Source organism: Callorhinchus milii, unplaced genomic scaffold, assembly GCF_018977255.1.
Source record: "Callorhinchus milii isolate IMCB2004 unplaced genomic scaffold, IMCB_Cmil_1.0 Scaffold7, whole genome shotgun sequence".
NCBI classification, from domain to species: Eukaryota; Metazoa; Chordata; class Chondrichthyes; order Chimaeriformes; family Callorhinchidae; genus Callorhinchus; species Callorhinchus milii.
This window is the reverse complement of record NW_024704748.1, coordinates 2,190,081-2,206,459: the sequence shown is the minus strand read 5'-3', so window position 1 is coordinate 2,206,459 and position 16,379 is coordinate 2,190,081. Positions and strand designations below refer to the sequence as shown.

The window sequence follows — 16,379 nt, the reverse complement described above, 5'->3', positions numbered from 1 at the left end:
GTTTGGGTCTGCAAAGACAATTTCCGCACATTCCTGGGGAAAAGAATACTCCAGAGACAATTTGGCAAAACTCTGATGAAAGGTCACAGGCCTGCAACGTTAACTCATTTCCCTCTCTCCATGGTTGCTGCCTGACCTGCTGCGTGCTCCCAGTCACTTCTGTGTTTATACCAAATTTCCAGCATCTGAGGTACTTTGCCTTTTGATGTAACTCTGAGTGGGTGGGCAGATGCTGTGGGTTGGGGAAATAGGGAAAAGAGAAGCAAACGTTGCAACAATCACTAAACCACATTCAACCACAGCTTCCAGGGCTCCCACAACCTTGTTCTGCTCTGAGCATTCGTACGTTAAATTCTTCCCCCACCGCCTTCGCCACCAACCAAGGGGACATAATTATAAGTACCAGATCTAATAGGGAGTTTAGGAAGAACAGCTTCATGTAAAAAGTGCTGAGAATGAATAAGAACAATTTTGTCACTTAATCCACGACTGTTTGTGGGACACCGCTGTGCACAATTGGTTGCTGGGTTTCGCCCAGAAAAAAACAGCCGATTCACTTAACAGTGAAAAGTGTTCTGTGAAGGGCTTTGAGACGTCTCGAAGACGTGATAAGGCACTATATCAAATGAAAGGATTATTATTATTATTTTATTATAGTAGCTGTTTCCATACCGTGTCATTCTATGCAACTATGTCTATGTCAGGAAGAGGAGTCTTTAAAAAAAGAAAACACACTTTAAAGCCACAGGCAGGAATCAATGTGTGACTGAAAGACTGCGTGCGTGCGTGTAAGGGGGAATGCAAAACAAACCCTGACCCTATCAGCAAGGAACTTGAATCATTTCCATTTCAACAATCCCCCCACTCACTCCAAAGAGTAGAATCCAATTGAATCATTATAATCAGATTCACTCTCAATCTAAAGCTGAGTATCTGAGATGAGACCTACTCAATACTGGTCCCCATTAATGCGCATTCAAGAGCCAAGCATAACATTGTTTGTCCAACTAGTTTTGAAGTTTGCAGGATTTTGGATGCATTAAATTATCTTAAATCCTGAGTGCATTAAACCACATCAGCTGCCATCCATTATTTCTGGACGGAATCCAAAACGACTTGGCTCCTCCAACAGTGGCAATTGCAATAGTTTTTGTAAAATGCTTCAGCTGATATTCACTTTTTCTTAATACTCCTATCTACATTAAAATGCATTAAATTACAGCTAATAGGTTGGGAAGATGTGTTGCGGCGGTAATGAGTTTCAAAAATTCCTGTAAAATATGCAGTCACACATGTACACTCATAAACCGAGAATTCCTGCAGGACTGAAAAACTGCGCTGCCAACATTCTCATTGAAGCAGTAAAGCCAGCACACCATCTAATGTAGCAAGAACTATTATCTTCCAAAAGGTGAGTCAAAACTTTAGTTTCTTGTGTTTTAACCCCCCCCCCCATTGTTGAGCATACCCGATAGGCCCAAACATCATCATCATAATAATAATCCTTGCATTTGATATGCAAAATGGTCTCCCCTCTTCATTTGCCTTCAAAATATACAGTTCCCTTTACAGTATAGTCTGTGAGACACCTCAAAGACATGATAAAGCACTAAATCAAATGCAAAGATTATATATCATATATATTATTATTTGTTCTATAATCTGTGCCCCTCCGCCGTCCCCACTCGTACGATTTTTAGTCCATTCTGAATGTTTCTACAATAAAGCAGATTGACATAATGGCGCTGGGTCGATCAAAGGTAACGATGGCAGGTTCCAAAGCTAACATAACTTGCATCTTCTATTCACAAGTCAAAGGCTTCTATTACTTCTACGCAACTACCAGCAGTAAAATGTATACCTGATTCTACGGTCTGTGTCGTCTGAAGAGGGTGCAGAAGGGAAAGGTGACCAAAAGCACGGTCAAAGAGGTCCGTCTCGAGGCGGGTTTGAACGTGCAGAGTGAGGGATTGAGTGAGGGGGATTGAGACGGAGGGATTGAGAAGGAGGGATTGAGTTCCAGAGAGCTGGGGTAGGAAAACTCTCCCACTGATAGCGAGGTGGACGACGGGGACGAAACGATCGGGCCGTGAAGCAAACAACGAGATTAAAGTCAATTAATGACAAATCATTTGTTGAGTGAGATTTTAAAAACAGCTCACCGTTAATAATTGACTTACTTTATCTGAGCCACTAACAGGTATACAATGAACAAAAGACAAACTTGCAACACACTGAGTGCCCCTCCTAACCAGTAGTGAAGATAGCACATCCAAACTAAACCAGGTAGGTTGACTGAACTGAAAATACTAACCGTGTCTGTGTTGCACGCACTTGTTTCAATAGAGGGTCATCAATGCTACAATTACATACCTCTCTCCTTCGAGATGCCCAACAGGTCTGTTTGATTTTCCACACCACAGCAGCCACCAACAGCAACGACAGGAAACAGCTACAAGGAAATAAAACAGAACCATAGCTGTGATTTCTGTGTTTTTTTTAACTCCTTCGGACGAACTCAAAGAACCCTATTTCACAAAAACAATGCAGTATATTTTCTAAGTCTGAGAGTTTCGGTGGTGCAGAAACAAACCTTCCAATAAATGTCCATTTGAGAGATTGGGTGTGAAATTCGATTTTTAAACGTTGCTTTGCTCCCACGCCTCATCCTTCAGACAGAAACTCGTCTGAGAGGCGCAGGTTTCTCAATCTGTTGATCTCGGGCTCAGTGCCAACATGCCTGAGCAGCAGGAAAGCAAGCCTGTTTTTTTCCCTCTCTACTTGGGTTAATATTCATAAATTGGCAACTGTTCAGAAGAGAACAAAACACCCGATTCAATTTACGGCGGTGGGGGGGCGCGGTGCGTGGTGAGGGTGGGGGTGACAGCTGGGACGACCCATCGGGAGTTCATCTTAAGGGGTTCGAGCCCCCATGACGGGATATTGAACCCAGTGTCTCGGGTCATGCTCCAGTGCAGGGCTGGAGGTGTTGAAGGTACCCGGAATTGGAGATCAAACTGAGGTCTCGACTGCCCCTGTGCAGGTGGTATTAAAAGAGATTCTCTTTAGCATCTCAAATACAAGAGCCTGCACTTACATGGTGCATTTCAAGATAATAATAATCCTTACAACTGATACTGCGCCTTCCACATCAGGAGGACGCCTCCGAGTACTTGACGGGGTATAATGTTAAGTGTAGTGACTGTGTATTTTGCAGATGAACACGTCAGCCAATGTGTGCACGGCAGGGTCTCGCAAACAGCCATGACGTGAATGGCCAATTGTTTAGATCTGGGGGATGGTTGGTCAGGACTGGCTCGAGGCCTCTACACTCCCACAGAGAGAGGAACAAACTGCTCAGGGATACATTGGCATCCACTGCAGGTACAAGATTAACGCTACATTACAATTGTTTCCACTGACAAGGAAGAGCCCCCCCACCCCAACAATCCTAATTAGCTGTCTCTCATCCCCCGAGAGATACCTTTGCAGAAATTCTTCCTAAAGTTCATCAAATGAAAAGCGCTCAATGTTAAACACAACTTTAAGTGGAGTCCTGCAGCTCAGTGGTTAGAGCACTCGCTTTGCAAGCGAGACACCTGGGTTCAATTCCAGGCAGAGGGCGAAACCTTGGGCAAGTTTCCTTACTCCACACGCCTAATAATAATCCCTCCAAAACAAAAAATAATCGGTTGGTCATTTTCAATCCACAGCTGTTTGTGGGACATTGCTGTGCGCAATTGGCAATTCGCCCACAAATATACAGTCAATTCACTTTACAGTCTATTCTGTGAAGCGCTTTGAGATGTTGAGAAGACGGGAAAAGACACCATCATATCCTACAGAGAAGCACAAACAGAAGTGTCTGGGAACTCTCAACATGTCAGGCAGCATCTATGGAGAAAGGAAAGTGAGTCAACGTTTCTGGTCCATGACCTTTCGTCAGAACGAACGTTGACTCACTTTCCTTTCTCCATAGATGCTGAGTGTTTCGAGCAACTTCTGTGTTTGTTTCAGATTTCCAGCATCTGCAGTATTTTACTTTTTTTTAATATCCTTCTGATCTTCCCTCTGTACATACTTCCGTAATCATCAATCACTCTCCTAACCAGATCCCAATCCAGAGAAGGAGAGACGATAGACTGTTCAACATTATTAAAAACATTTGATGGCATTGATACTAAAATATGTCTACTCGTTATTGATAGTCAATCAGAGAGCATAAATTCACATTTATTGATCGAGACATAAAAGTGGGTCATGAATTTATTCCTAATAACTATTTTGGCCCCAGGCAAGTCCCTCTTACCTCCTCTCTTCCCAGTGAATTTTTGAGCCTTGGTATTCAGAATGATGTAAAAGCTTAGTGAAAGCACAGCAATTCAAACCCAGAACCTTTAAATCTCAGGTCCAGCGCTTGAAAAGACTTAGCTTCATCTGCATTCAAGCTTGGGTTAGAGGGAGAAAGTGGAGGTGATTCAAATAAGAAAATACATCACATTAAATGGTTCCAGTAGGAGATATATCACTGCAAATTACAAAGAGGTGAATAGGAAATATCCTAGTGATTTCATAATAATTGGTCTGAAGTGAAAACCGGTGTAAAAATAAACTTGTTTCGCTGCATAAATCTGGTCATTCTCCAGCCCGCGATCAAGGCTGCACATAAATAAGACTCCTGTTAAATAACATTGATTTGAAATAAAAGGTCTGTGTGGGAAAGGAAGTTGCGCACGATTACATGCAATTTCACTGAACCGCAGATTGATTTAATTTAAATATATGATAGTTAGACAGCCATTTCATCCCAGTTTCCTATCCCAATAAAGAGAATAGCAGCTTCACACTTGAAATTCGCAGGATCTAAAAAAAAACAATTGTGCAGCCGAATTGAAGATATTCATTAGAACAGTCACAGTGTTCCATTCCTCGGGTTTCAGGCGCACCTGAAATTAACAAATGTTAATATGCGGCATTATTTGTACGCTTGACAGAGCTGTACATCATTTACAAGTGCGTTCTGCACTGCCAAACCCAAATGATCCACTCGTTTTTTACGCACTGTAGAAACCGCCAAACTGACAGAGAAGAAGCCATTGCTTTCACACTCATTCCACCCTCATTACGTCCCTCATTCTGCAAGTTCGGGACTTGATTGTACGTTGACCTCGCAAAGTCACAAACGCTAGGACTGCAAAGGGCTGGCTCGACCCTCTGAGTGTTGGGAACAGCTGACCTGTAACGGGTGAATCAACTCACAAATTAACTTACAAGTAGGTGAGATATCGACAGAGGTAAAAATGCATTGGGATTCACGCAGAGCTGCAGCAACGAAGCAAAGTGGCAGTCACTGATATAAACGCAAGCGGTCAGACAAGCAGCACATCGTACGTTAGATTGGAAATCATTGGCGTCTAACAAATGTTACTGCTGAATTCCTGGAGTAGTCAGCGATGTGAAATGAAACCCACTGAAGGCCTGCTTCTCTGAATGATAGATGCTTTGGGGTTATGTACTCACAGATGGCTTTAATGTAGAAAGATGCAGTGTGTGCTCGGACTTCCTGCCGAGCTTGCCAATTTCCTGTCAGCTCACAAATCACACAATGGCCACATATGGGACAGAAACAGATATATATATTGGATCATAAGATCGCAAGATTGGTTTGGCTGAAGAAGGCCCTTTGGCCCATCCGATGTCATCGCCCTTCAGAATACCCACCCAACCATCACCTAGCCTCAACCAAACTTCCCGACAATCTGCGCGAGTGGTTAATTCCCTTCCCCAAACCCCCTCGGGCAAAGAAAAAAAATTGCCTGGGTATTTTGTCCTGGAATTACCCTTTGTAACCCTAAAAGCTCTGTCCTCTTGTTCTACAGTCTTAGAGCATCCTGACACCTTATTCTGAAATTGCTTTTTCAATCTCTTCAATAATCTGAGTGTTGCGCATCAAAGCATGGAAACGACGGCGATTTCACATCCCAATTCTTTTCTAAAATGAGACTGGCAGCAGCTGCGAACATAAACAACTCCCGCTCGCTAAATGTAACATTTCAGACATGTTTACAGCTTCGACAACGAGTAAACGGAAAAGCACTGGAGCTCATCTATCTTCCATTCAGGGCTGTGAGACATGACATCTTAACCCAGCAGGTACATTGTGTGAAGCACTTCTGCAACTTCAAGGAAGAATCAACAAACTGATCGGATTTAGGGCTCCCACATGTGAGGGTCTTTATTGAGATGTGAAATATTCTTTGTGGTGGCAGCAGAGGAGCAATGGGTACGCAATTGGGGGCAAATTAAGGCAAAAAGAAAATTGAGGACGCTCATTTTAAAGAAAAATAAAATAAAAGCGGTTTTCCGTGTATTCGTATCACAGGAAAACTGAACACATTTTCTTTGCAATTTCCTGCTTTTCCACAAAACATATACCATATGTGGTTTAGATACTCTTAAGCTTAATGATGGGTTTTCATGTGCATATGTGGTAAATATATGCCCTAGGCAGTGAAAATACGAGATTTTAAATTATTCTGTTGAATTCTCGGTCTCTTTCATTTGGTCTCTGCTTCCTCACATTAATCATATCAATTTTTGTTCCTTAGCAGATATGTTTTTTTTCTCTCCCCCCCACCATCAATCCCGGTTAAAAAGAAACTTCCGTTCGGAGTTTTATTAACACATTAAAAAGTGCAAAGTAAAGGCAGACCGAGAAAAAAAATCTAAATCTTTCCTCTGTGCATTATTTTCTGTGGATACACAACATAAAATGAATTGACTGTTCCATAAATATACAGTCATTTCACTTTACAGTATATTCTGGGAAGCGCTGTGTTTTAAAGAATCAACATTTCCGGCTTCAACCGTCTCCCTCGGGAGTCTGTTCCACAGGTTCACTGTTCTCTCATTGAAATAGTGTTTGCGTAGATTCTTTCCGAATTTACGCCACATCAATCGCAGGCCGTGAACTCTGGGGAAGATAACCAAAAGTACGGTCAAAGAGGTAGGTCTTGAGATGGATCTTCATCGAGGCGAGGGAGGGAGTTAATTGGGACTTGTGGATGGAGTTTCAGAGTGTGGGAGCAGATGGGCTGAAAGCCCACCCTCCAATGGTGGGGTGGGGAAGATGTGAAGCAGCCCATTGTCTGTTGAGCGAAGGGGAGCAGCGAGATGGGTAGGGTTTGAGGAGGTCGCAAGGATAGGGTGGGGCGAGACCATGGAGGGATTTCAAGGTGACGAAACTGCCACAATGAAATGTTGACATAGGGGAGGGAACAAAAATCAAACACCATACTGTTCATTCAGTATGCATGGTCAACCATTTAACTGTATTATATGTAATTAGAAAGATCTTCTCTAATGTATAAATGACCTTCTGCAACAGTCAACACAAGTTTTGGGCTTGCTTAATTCGATTTTCAATAGAGATAGCATAACAAGCATGGAAATAATAGATTTCTCATCTGAGGGGGAGAGTGTACATGTTTTTCACGCTTGCTCATAATGTGAATATCCATTTAAATAATATAAACACCGGATTGAAATTGAACGGAAGCATATATTTTTTCACAATTTGGCTTTTTTTGGGGGTTGGGCAGGTGGCTGCCACGCACAAAAACCCATCATTATGCTTAAGAGTATCTAAACCATATGGAGTTCCATGTTGGCCACCAACACAAGGAAATTTCTACATCTGGGATGGGATTCAACAACAACTTGCATTAATATAGCACCTTCACGCAAGGTAGTGTCCCCGATGGTGGAACGAAGGAGGGCACGAGGGACAAACAGGAGACCGGCGCCAGTCGAGTGGAGGCAGCGGGGGTGGAGTGTGCGCGGTAAGCAGGTCGGATAAGCAGGGAGGTGCCTGGGCATGAAGGGATTTGGAAACGAACGAGAGGATCTCGTGCGGGATGCGTACGTGAAGGGTACTTAGATGAATGCACGTCATTAGTATTGTGGTAGTGATTGAGTATTTGGTTGACAACAGCCAAGGTTTGGGGGCACCCCAGAGTGTGTATTGGGGTGCTCCTGGAGCTTAGCCAGATAAAAACGCACAGCTTGTCATTCAGAGCACTGGCTGGCAAGCTTCCCGCTATTTTTTTTCACAATTATGAATTGCATTCCTGCAAACAAATCAGGATTTTTTTTTGAAGATGCAAACAAAAAGCTGTCATTCCCAACTCGCGCTGACAAAGCACTGATAATTGTCTCTCGAGAGCTCCCATAATAACATTCCACCGCTTTGATTTGTGCTGGAAACGTAGATTCCTCCACCCCCTACTAATAAAAGCTGCTATTAGTAAGCAAGGCCAAAGCAGACTCACACTACACTTCTCTGCATATCATCCAGGCAGCCCGTGTTCTCTCCCGCACCAGGCTCCATGACCCTATCACCCCCAGCCTCGCCCGACTCCACTGGCTTCCCATCACACAGACGATTCAGTTAAGATCCTGGTCCTCACCTTCAAAGCCCTCCATGGTTTGGCTCCCCCACTACCTCTGCAACCTCCTAAACCCCTACCATCCTGCTTGCTCTCTCTGCTCAGCGGGCTCCGGCCTGCTTCACGTCCCCCGCCTCGCCATTGGCAGGTGGGCCTTCAGCCACTCTGCCCCACCCTCTGGAACTCCATCCTGCAGTCCCTCCACCTCACCCCTTCCCTTGCCTCCTTCAAAACCCATCTGAAGACCCTCCTCTTCGACTTTCCTTTCGATCTCCCTGCTTCCCCCCTTGCCCTCCAAACCCGACCCCCAGCTCGGATCCGTAACTGTGTCTGTCCAGTGCTTTGGGACGTCTTCCCGACGTGAAAGGCGCTTTACAAATGTAACTTTGTTTTTCTACCTGGCGAATCTTAGCATTGCCTCCCTCGAGAAACATCACATTGGGGACGAAGAATGTTTTCTGCTGTTAAAAGCTTAAAAGGTGTAAGTTTTTTGTCAATCAAATCGGACGGGCTGTGTCTCAGCCATTTGAGGCAAAGTCGTTTGTTGATTGACAGTCTGCAAATCGTTCAAACCATTTCCGTCTGGCTTTGAAAATGAAAAGCAGCGCTGATCAGACCGAATGCAGACTTGTGTCACTTATATGGGGGCAGGGAGAGGGGCGTGGGGGGGGGGGAAGGGGGATATGTTAATGCACAGCTGGTAGCATCTCAATGCTGAAAGCAATACATGAACAGCCCGGGACAATAGCAAACTGACGTCTCTAAAACAACAACAACAACAAGATTCCATTTATAAAGCGCCTTTCACGTCAGGAGGACGTCCCAAGGCGCTGCACAGTTGGCTCATGACCCGAGCAGGGGGGAAATGGTCAGGGGAGGGGAGGGAGCGAGGAGGGGGGAAATGGTCAGGGTGAGGGGAGGGATGGGAGGGAGCGAGAAGGGGGTAGAGAGTCGAGAGGGGAGCTGAAGGCTCGGTCAAAGAGAAAGGTTTTGAGACCGGCCTTGAAGGAGGAGAGGGAGGAAGCGGCGAAGGCACTGGGGGATAGAGTTCCAGAGCCAAAAGTGCCTGTAATCAATCGGACGTGGTCAACACTGAAGACATTCACATTTCGAACGCAGTCAACTCCTGACCACGAGACACTGGCTTAACTGGTCACTTCCACTTAAGTTGCCGTGCTGTCAATATCTCAGCCACTTCCCATGCCGAATATTAATGAGGGACTTTACAAGCGATTAGCTGTATTCGTGTAACAGAAATTCTTGTCAGCCCTTAGAATGTCCAATTAATCGGATAACTAGCCCTATGAGATGGGGTCTTGCATTGCAGAGCGGAGGTCCATGGCAGAGAGCAGAGGCCTTTGCAACAGGATAGAGCATGGCACAGCCTATAACCAAAAACCTCTGTAATGCATCTGAGCATTGTACTCCCAGGTTCCTGACCCAGGTGGGTCCTCAATAATCCAGGGCACAGCTAATGACAGCACAGTCCAGCCTGACTCATCGGCAGGACCTGGAAGGGCAGACCAGTCACTGGGGACAGGGAATCCTCCCACTCAGCTCCTGCTAACTCTGCAAGCCAAAGCCTTAACAGGTAGAGCAGTGGTCTAGAGAAGTAGCGGGAACGCTTGCCGGACAGTAATATCAATTATCAATGGCAAGCTATGTGGTTTTAGACTCCAGTAGTTACCCCAACATACACTCTGTTGTCCCCAAGCTCTTGGTTCTTGCCAACCTGCGCTTAATACTTTCTGGAATTAGGTAAACAGGTGGGTCCCTCCAGGAAGAGAGAGAGCGAGAGAGAGAGAGAGAGAGTGCATTCCATTCCGACAACCTATCTCTGGGATTTCCATGTGCAGGTGGGAGGTATGGAATTCTCAGTTTGGTTTGGAGACTCTTAAGCAACGGGTTTCCGTGCGTGTCAGACACCCGGCTGGGCAAAAAAAAATACGAATGCACACCCAAACTCTGCCAAGCACCTGCACTAACCACAGTGTCCCCTTGTGGGACAGGAGGGCCTATGCCTAACTAGTCACTCTGGATAACAAGTCGCTGAGCCTTTCTCCCTTACAGTGACGAGTTATCAGGATTTTACTGAACCTTCAATAGAGCTGTTGTACACTTTACAGCAGATGAGAAAAAAAAACACCTACCAACCAGTGGGCAATGCATTATTTATACATGTAAAAGGTAATATAGCAGCGTTCTTCAGCACAGAAAGTTTGAGGCAAATATTTCCAAGGCTATTATAATAAAATAATAATAATAATCCTTGCATTTGGTTTAATAATAATCCTTGCATTTGGTATAGTGCCTTGTCACATCTTCAAGACGTCTCAAAGCGCTTCACAGGAAACACTGTAAAGTTTAGTGACTGTGTGCTTTGTGGGCGAAACACGGCAGCCAATGTTATGTTGAAATGCGGCAACTGTGCACTTGTAGGCCAACGGGGAAGCTAATTAGCACACAGCAAAGTACCACAAGAAACCGTGTTTCCAAGGCAAGAGTGCGACCAACTGAGCAAGGCTGACTCGTGGAGACCAGAGAGAAGCATCATACAAAGAGGTAGGAAACTGCCAAGGAAAAATAATTGGAAGATCGTATCCGATATACTGCATATGAATAAAGAACAATTCTATTGATAAAGGTGGGTGCACTGACTGCAAACTCAACTCAGATTAGGGCAAATGTGGCAAATATGATGAATTTGCTTGGAACTAAGAACGCCTTAATAAACTTTCTTTCTGACCATGTTTTGCCCAGTTTATCTAATCGCTCCTCGTAGACCAGTCGAGGAGCGATTTGATGGTAATAACTATGATGTTCTGCAGAGTCTATTTGGTAAACATGGAATTTGATGCATATTTAACTAATTTAATCACGACTAATTGTTCATTTCATTATTGTGAAATATGCAATCCAGAAAAGGAGAAACTATAATGTACAATGTTGATTCAACAAAAGGCATAATTAGTGCGTGATCACTCGAGGTCACCTGCCGATTACCGTTCCCGGCAAATCTAAACAGAAGACGAAGAGCAATTTTTCACCAGTGGGTAACATAACTCTGTCATTCCACATGCAAAATAATAATTCTTACCCCTCTTCACGTTATGGAGACGTCTCAAAGCACTGTAAAGTGTAGTGACTGCACTTTTTGGGGGGCGGGGGGGAGCGCGGGCGAACAAAGAAGCCAGTATGCCCTCAGCAGTGTTCCACAAAACAGCCCTGAAGTGAGGAACCGATTTCAGTCCACAACGTCATTCCACCCAATGTGTTTGGGACGCGATGTGATTTAAATGGACAGCCATTCCAAGACACCGCAGCTCATTTTTAGGATGGCTTCATGAAGCTGGAGTTTCTACAGCGCTTGGGGTTGAGCCAGGAACAGACGTGTCTGTTTAGCCTTTTGTCTTTCTCCATCGGAAATATCATACCGACTCAGCATTCAGTAAACCTAGTTTGTGATTTTTTTTTAAACTTCCATCCTCTTTAATCCCCCGGATTATCCCGGTTCACATCTCGTGATCTAAAACCATGACATAGATTGACAGTGTGTTGGAGTTGGGATGATATTTAGCAACAAGGTGGGTTTGGGTAAATAACTCACCCTGGGCCTTTCCGCAGCATCGGTATTGGTGACTGGGGCCAGTTTTCATCCTCACCACCTCGTGCATTTCTAATAATATAATCCACGCATTCGATATAGTGTCTTCCACGTCAGGAGGATGTATTTCCTGCAGCGTTTTACAGGATTTGCTGTAAAATTCAGTGACTGTGCATTTTGTAGGCTAAAGCTGCAGCCAATTTGCACTCAGCAATGTCCCACAAACAGGAAATTATTGAATTTTTATATATATGGGGGATTGTTGGACAGGACATTGGGGGAAATGCACTACTCTTTTTCAAGTAGCCCCATGGGATCGTTAACATCCACCTGAATAGCGAGACTAGACTGGCTGTTGAGAGTCCTGCTTCGAAAAGAAGCATTGCAGTTCTCATGGTTTTTTACAGTTTGATCCTTACTTTACTGATGTGCGCAATTGGCTGCCGCGTTTCACCCACAAAATATACAGTCAATTCACTTTACAATATATCCTGTGAAGCGCTTTAAGATATCACGAAGAGGTGATGAGGCGCTATATCAAATGCAAGGATTATTATTATCATTATTATTATTTCCAAACAATCCAGTCAAATATTTTCAGGCACTTCTCTCTCCCGATAGAAAATCTCCATTGAGGCAGGATTTTAGTTACAGGAGTCACAGCAATTAGATAGAGGAGAATTGCATCAGCTTTCGACAAAACTGATGATCAACCCAGCCATTTTCTGGCACGCCAGATGCTCATTTTGGTTTGCAGAACAGGTGCAACGCAGATTTTCAAGTGTTAAAATGTGTGGGCGCCACCATCGTGAATTTAAACGGCCATTACTAATGTCCTGGGTGTTAAGTAAAACACCTGGACTCAGGAAAGGTCTACCAACGATATATCAAAGATGTTGCATTTCCTCACAATATCAGGCTTCTGCCTCAATGTTGATACTGAGGAACTGGTTCGAAGAGAAGCGGCTATGAATTCCCCAAATGCTGTCGACTTGGCCCCTTCTACTTCGTGGAGTAAAATGCGTGCAGTTATTTTCAAGTCCTAAGTGAAGCCTCAAGACTCTCCTCACTAATTTTTAGGGCACTGTATTCAGTCCACGCCCTTTTTCATGTTGCTCAGTTCAGCCCATGTCACAAACAACCAGGAAAACAACCCAGAAAAAAACCCATTGGGGCAAGTTCTGCCAAAGCCAGAGTGGGTGGGCGGGGGGGCAACAACAACTTGTATGTATATGGCGCCCTTCACGCGCAGTAGTGTCCTGGAGCGCTTGACGGTGCCGGAGTCTGACACTGAACCAAGGGGAGAGGGAGTGGGGGAGATGACCGTAAGCACGATCAAAAAGGATGGTCTTTATTTAGGTGGGATTTGAAGGTGGGGAGGGAGGGGGCAAGATGGAGGGATTGAGGGAAAGAGTTCCAGAGTTTCAGGGCATGGTGGCTGATGGCACGGCTACCGATGATGGAGTGGAGGGCACGAGGGGCAAACAGAAGGCCGCAGCCTGCCAAGCGGAGGCAGCGGGTGGTGGAATGCAGGAGTAAGCAAGTCGGAGAGGTAAGGAGGTACGAGGGCGTAAAGGGATTTGAAAACGAGTGAGAGGATCTTGAAGTCGATCCGTTCGGTGATTACGAGCCAGTGGAGCCTGGCGAGGACTGGCGTGATGAGGCTACGGAGTTTCGTGTGGGTGAGAATCCTGGGCGGTGGAGCTCTGAATTAAGGCACTGCCTCCATCGCTTGCATTAAGTCACCAACGGGATGTGTTGGTAAATGTCTCCGGTGAACATCGATGCCGTTTCATTAAGATTGCATAACTCCAACACTTTGTTGCTCCTTTCCGGATCTACCAATGTTATCACTGACCTAACATTTACAGTAGTTTTTTTTTACAACATCAGCTCTTGTGGTCTACTATTGTTGGAACTTACTTCTATAACCTCCATACAAGCATATGGTGCTGTAACATCACCTGGCAGTATATTAATTACTGAAATAACGAGTGCCGGCCGGCTCAGTCAGTAGCAGCCCTCTGGCCTCGGAGTCAGAGGTTGTGGTTTCGAGCCCCACATCGTTCCTTGGAAGTCAGATATTCCAGACTGACATTCCGATGGTTTGCTGCGGCATTGCTGGAGGTGCTGTCCTTCGGATTAAACTGATTTACCTTTTAAGGTGGACGTTAAATTGCCTTATTTGAATAGAGAAGGGAGTTTCTCCCGGTGAACTGGCCAACAAGACCGCAGATAAAATTAGTCATTCACTTTTCTGGCTTCTGTGCGCAAATGGGCGGCCGTTTTCAGGTACAAATGCGATCACCGAGCTTTACGGTATATATCCTTCCAAGCGTTTCGAGACGTCTTCCTGGCACGAACGCCGCTGTACCAAATGGAAGGATTATTCCCGTTGCTGAAGAGCAGGGAAAGGACTGCAGTTTAATCACTTGATTTTCTTTCGACGAAGGAAAAATTGGACACAGAGCGAGAGAGTGCTGTCCCAGTTCAGAAATGAAGTTACACTTCAATCATTCCCTTCAACTGAGTTCCCAGCATGTGTAGCGTTGCACATATTGTGGTCAATGATGCTTGCAGGAATGCATAATGGTATGCAGTGATTGCTGGTTGACGTATAGTAAATGATTGCAGGAAAAGTGTGAGGCATATGCAGATTTACCAAGATCAGACTTCGTAGAAAACATAGAAACAAGAGGAGGCCATTCAGCCCCTCGAGCCTGTTCCGCCACTCTATAAGATCATGGCTGATCTGTACCTCAAATCCAATTACCCGCCCTTGTCCCGTAATTTAGTAATATAACTTCACACAACAATAATAATAATCTTTGCATTTGATATAGCGCCTTATCATGTCATGAAGACGTCTCACGGCGTTTCACAGGATATACTGTAAAGTGGTTTGACATGTATGTTGTGGGTGAAACAATAATTATTATTATTGTTATTATACCTGCAAAGGGCAGGACAATAGCGAATTAACATCTCTAAATGTGCTTTAACTAAAATATCATCATTTTTGGATATGGTCGACGTTGAAAACATTCACATTTCAAATACAGTCAACTCCTGATAACAAGACACGAGCTTAACTAGACACGGCCACTTAAGTAGCTATGCTGTCCATATCTCAGCCTCTTCCCATGCAAAATATTAATAGGGGACTCTGTTTCACTTGTCACTCCACTTAAAACATAACTATATACGAACAGTCAGACCAATGTTTGCACTTCAAGGTGATAGCAACAACCTCATCAGTATAGGCAAGGAAGTCTGCAGAGAGATCTTCGAACCATCAATCCAATGGTAGCAATACAGGGTTACTGACACATTTGTAGAGCGCCATTTATGTCAGGAGGACGTCCCAAGGCTTTGAAGTGTTCATCTCCCCAATGTTAGTTGCTCTTTTGAAAATTCTGCATCCACAGTGGAGAAGATGTCTAATGTTTTATTGCACAGATACTCAGCTGCAAAAGAGCACTGCAGTCTGCCGAGCTGAAGCAAAAATAATTTGCGGTCGTGGAAATCTGGAACTCGCTCCCCCAAAAGACTGTGGATACTGGATTCATTCATATTTTCAAGACTGAGATGGATTTGCTAATTGTTAGGTCAGGGTACCAAGGGATATGCCAAGGGCAGATAAATTGGACTTGAGGTACAAATCAGCTATGATCTTATAGAATGGAGAAACAGTCTCAAGGGGCTGAATGGCCTCCTCCGGTTTCTATGCTTCATCTCTGTCAATCATTCATTCACCAAATAACTATCTAATTCCTTCTCGAAACTGCTGACACAGTCTGGCTCCAGATGGTTTGAATTTCTAGGTCAAAACATTTCTGTCTATGTTACAAAATAGAGAGTCTGCCTCGGGTTAGTATTTACTGGGGCATTATACAGAGCCACGAATCTGGGTCTGAATTACTTTCAAAAGAGCACTGACTCGTTGCGGAGAGAGTTCGTCAACATACGACAAGGATGATTCAGGGGCTGCGTTACGAGGAACCTGAACAACTGAACCAGTTATCATTAGAGAGCGACAGGAAGGGAAACGATGCAAGTCATTATAGATGTCGAAAATAAAACCACCTTATCAACAGTCGGAATAGGTACAGGGAGCGGGAGGGTCAAATCAGAGAAGTTTGATTTACATTCCCTGCTCTACAATGTACTACTACAATCGGGTACATTAGAAAACGTAACCACATGCTCCCACGCCCCCTCCCACCCCCCACACACACACGCGTGCAGGTACAATAACACGTGTGTACCTTAGGCTGTACTTTTTGAACAGTTACAAACATACACTCTGCTCCAGAAAAATACACACC

The 16,379-nt window shown here is 44.5% G+C and overlaps 1 protein-coding gene across 1 annotated transcript in view; it reads right to left on the bottom strand.

The window, feature by feature from the left end:
• Positions 1-16,379, bottom strand: part of atrnl1b (attractin-like 1b) — a 412,284-nt gene that overhangs the window by 133,424 nt on the left and 262,481 nt on the right. Inside the window, exon 27 of the mRNA XM_042336792.1 lies at positions 2,374-2,452. Coding sequence (XP_042192726.1) covers positions 2,374-2,452 — 79 coding nt within the window. The remainder of the gene's footprint in view (positions 1-2,373; positions 2,453-16,379) is intronic.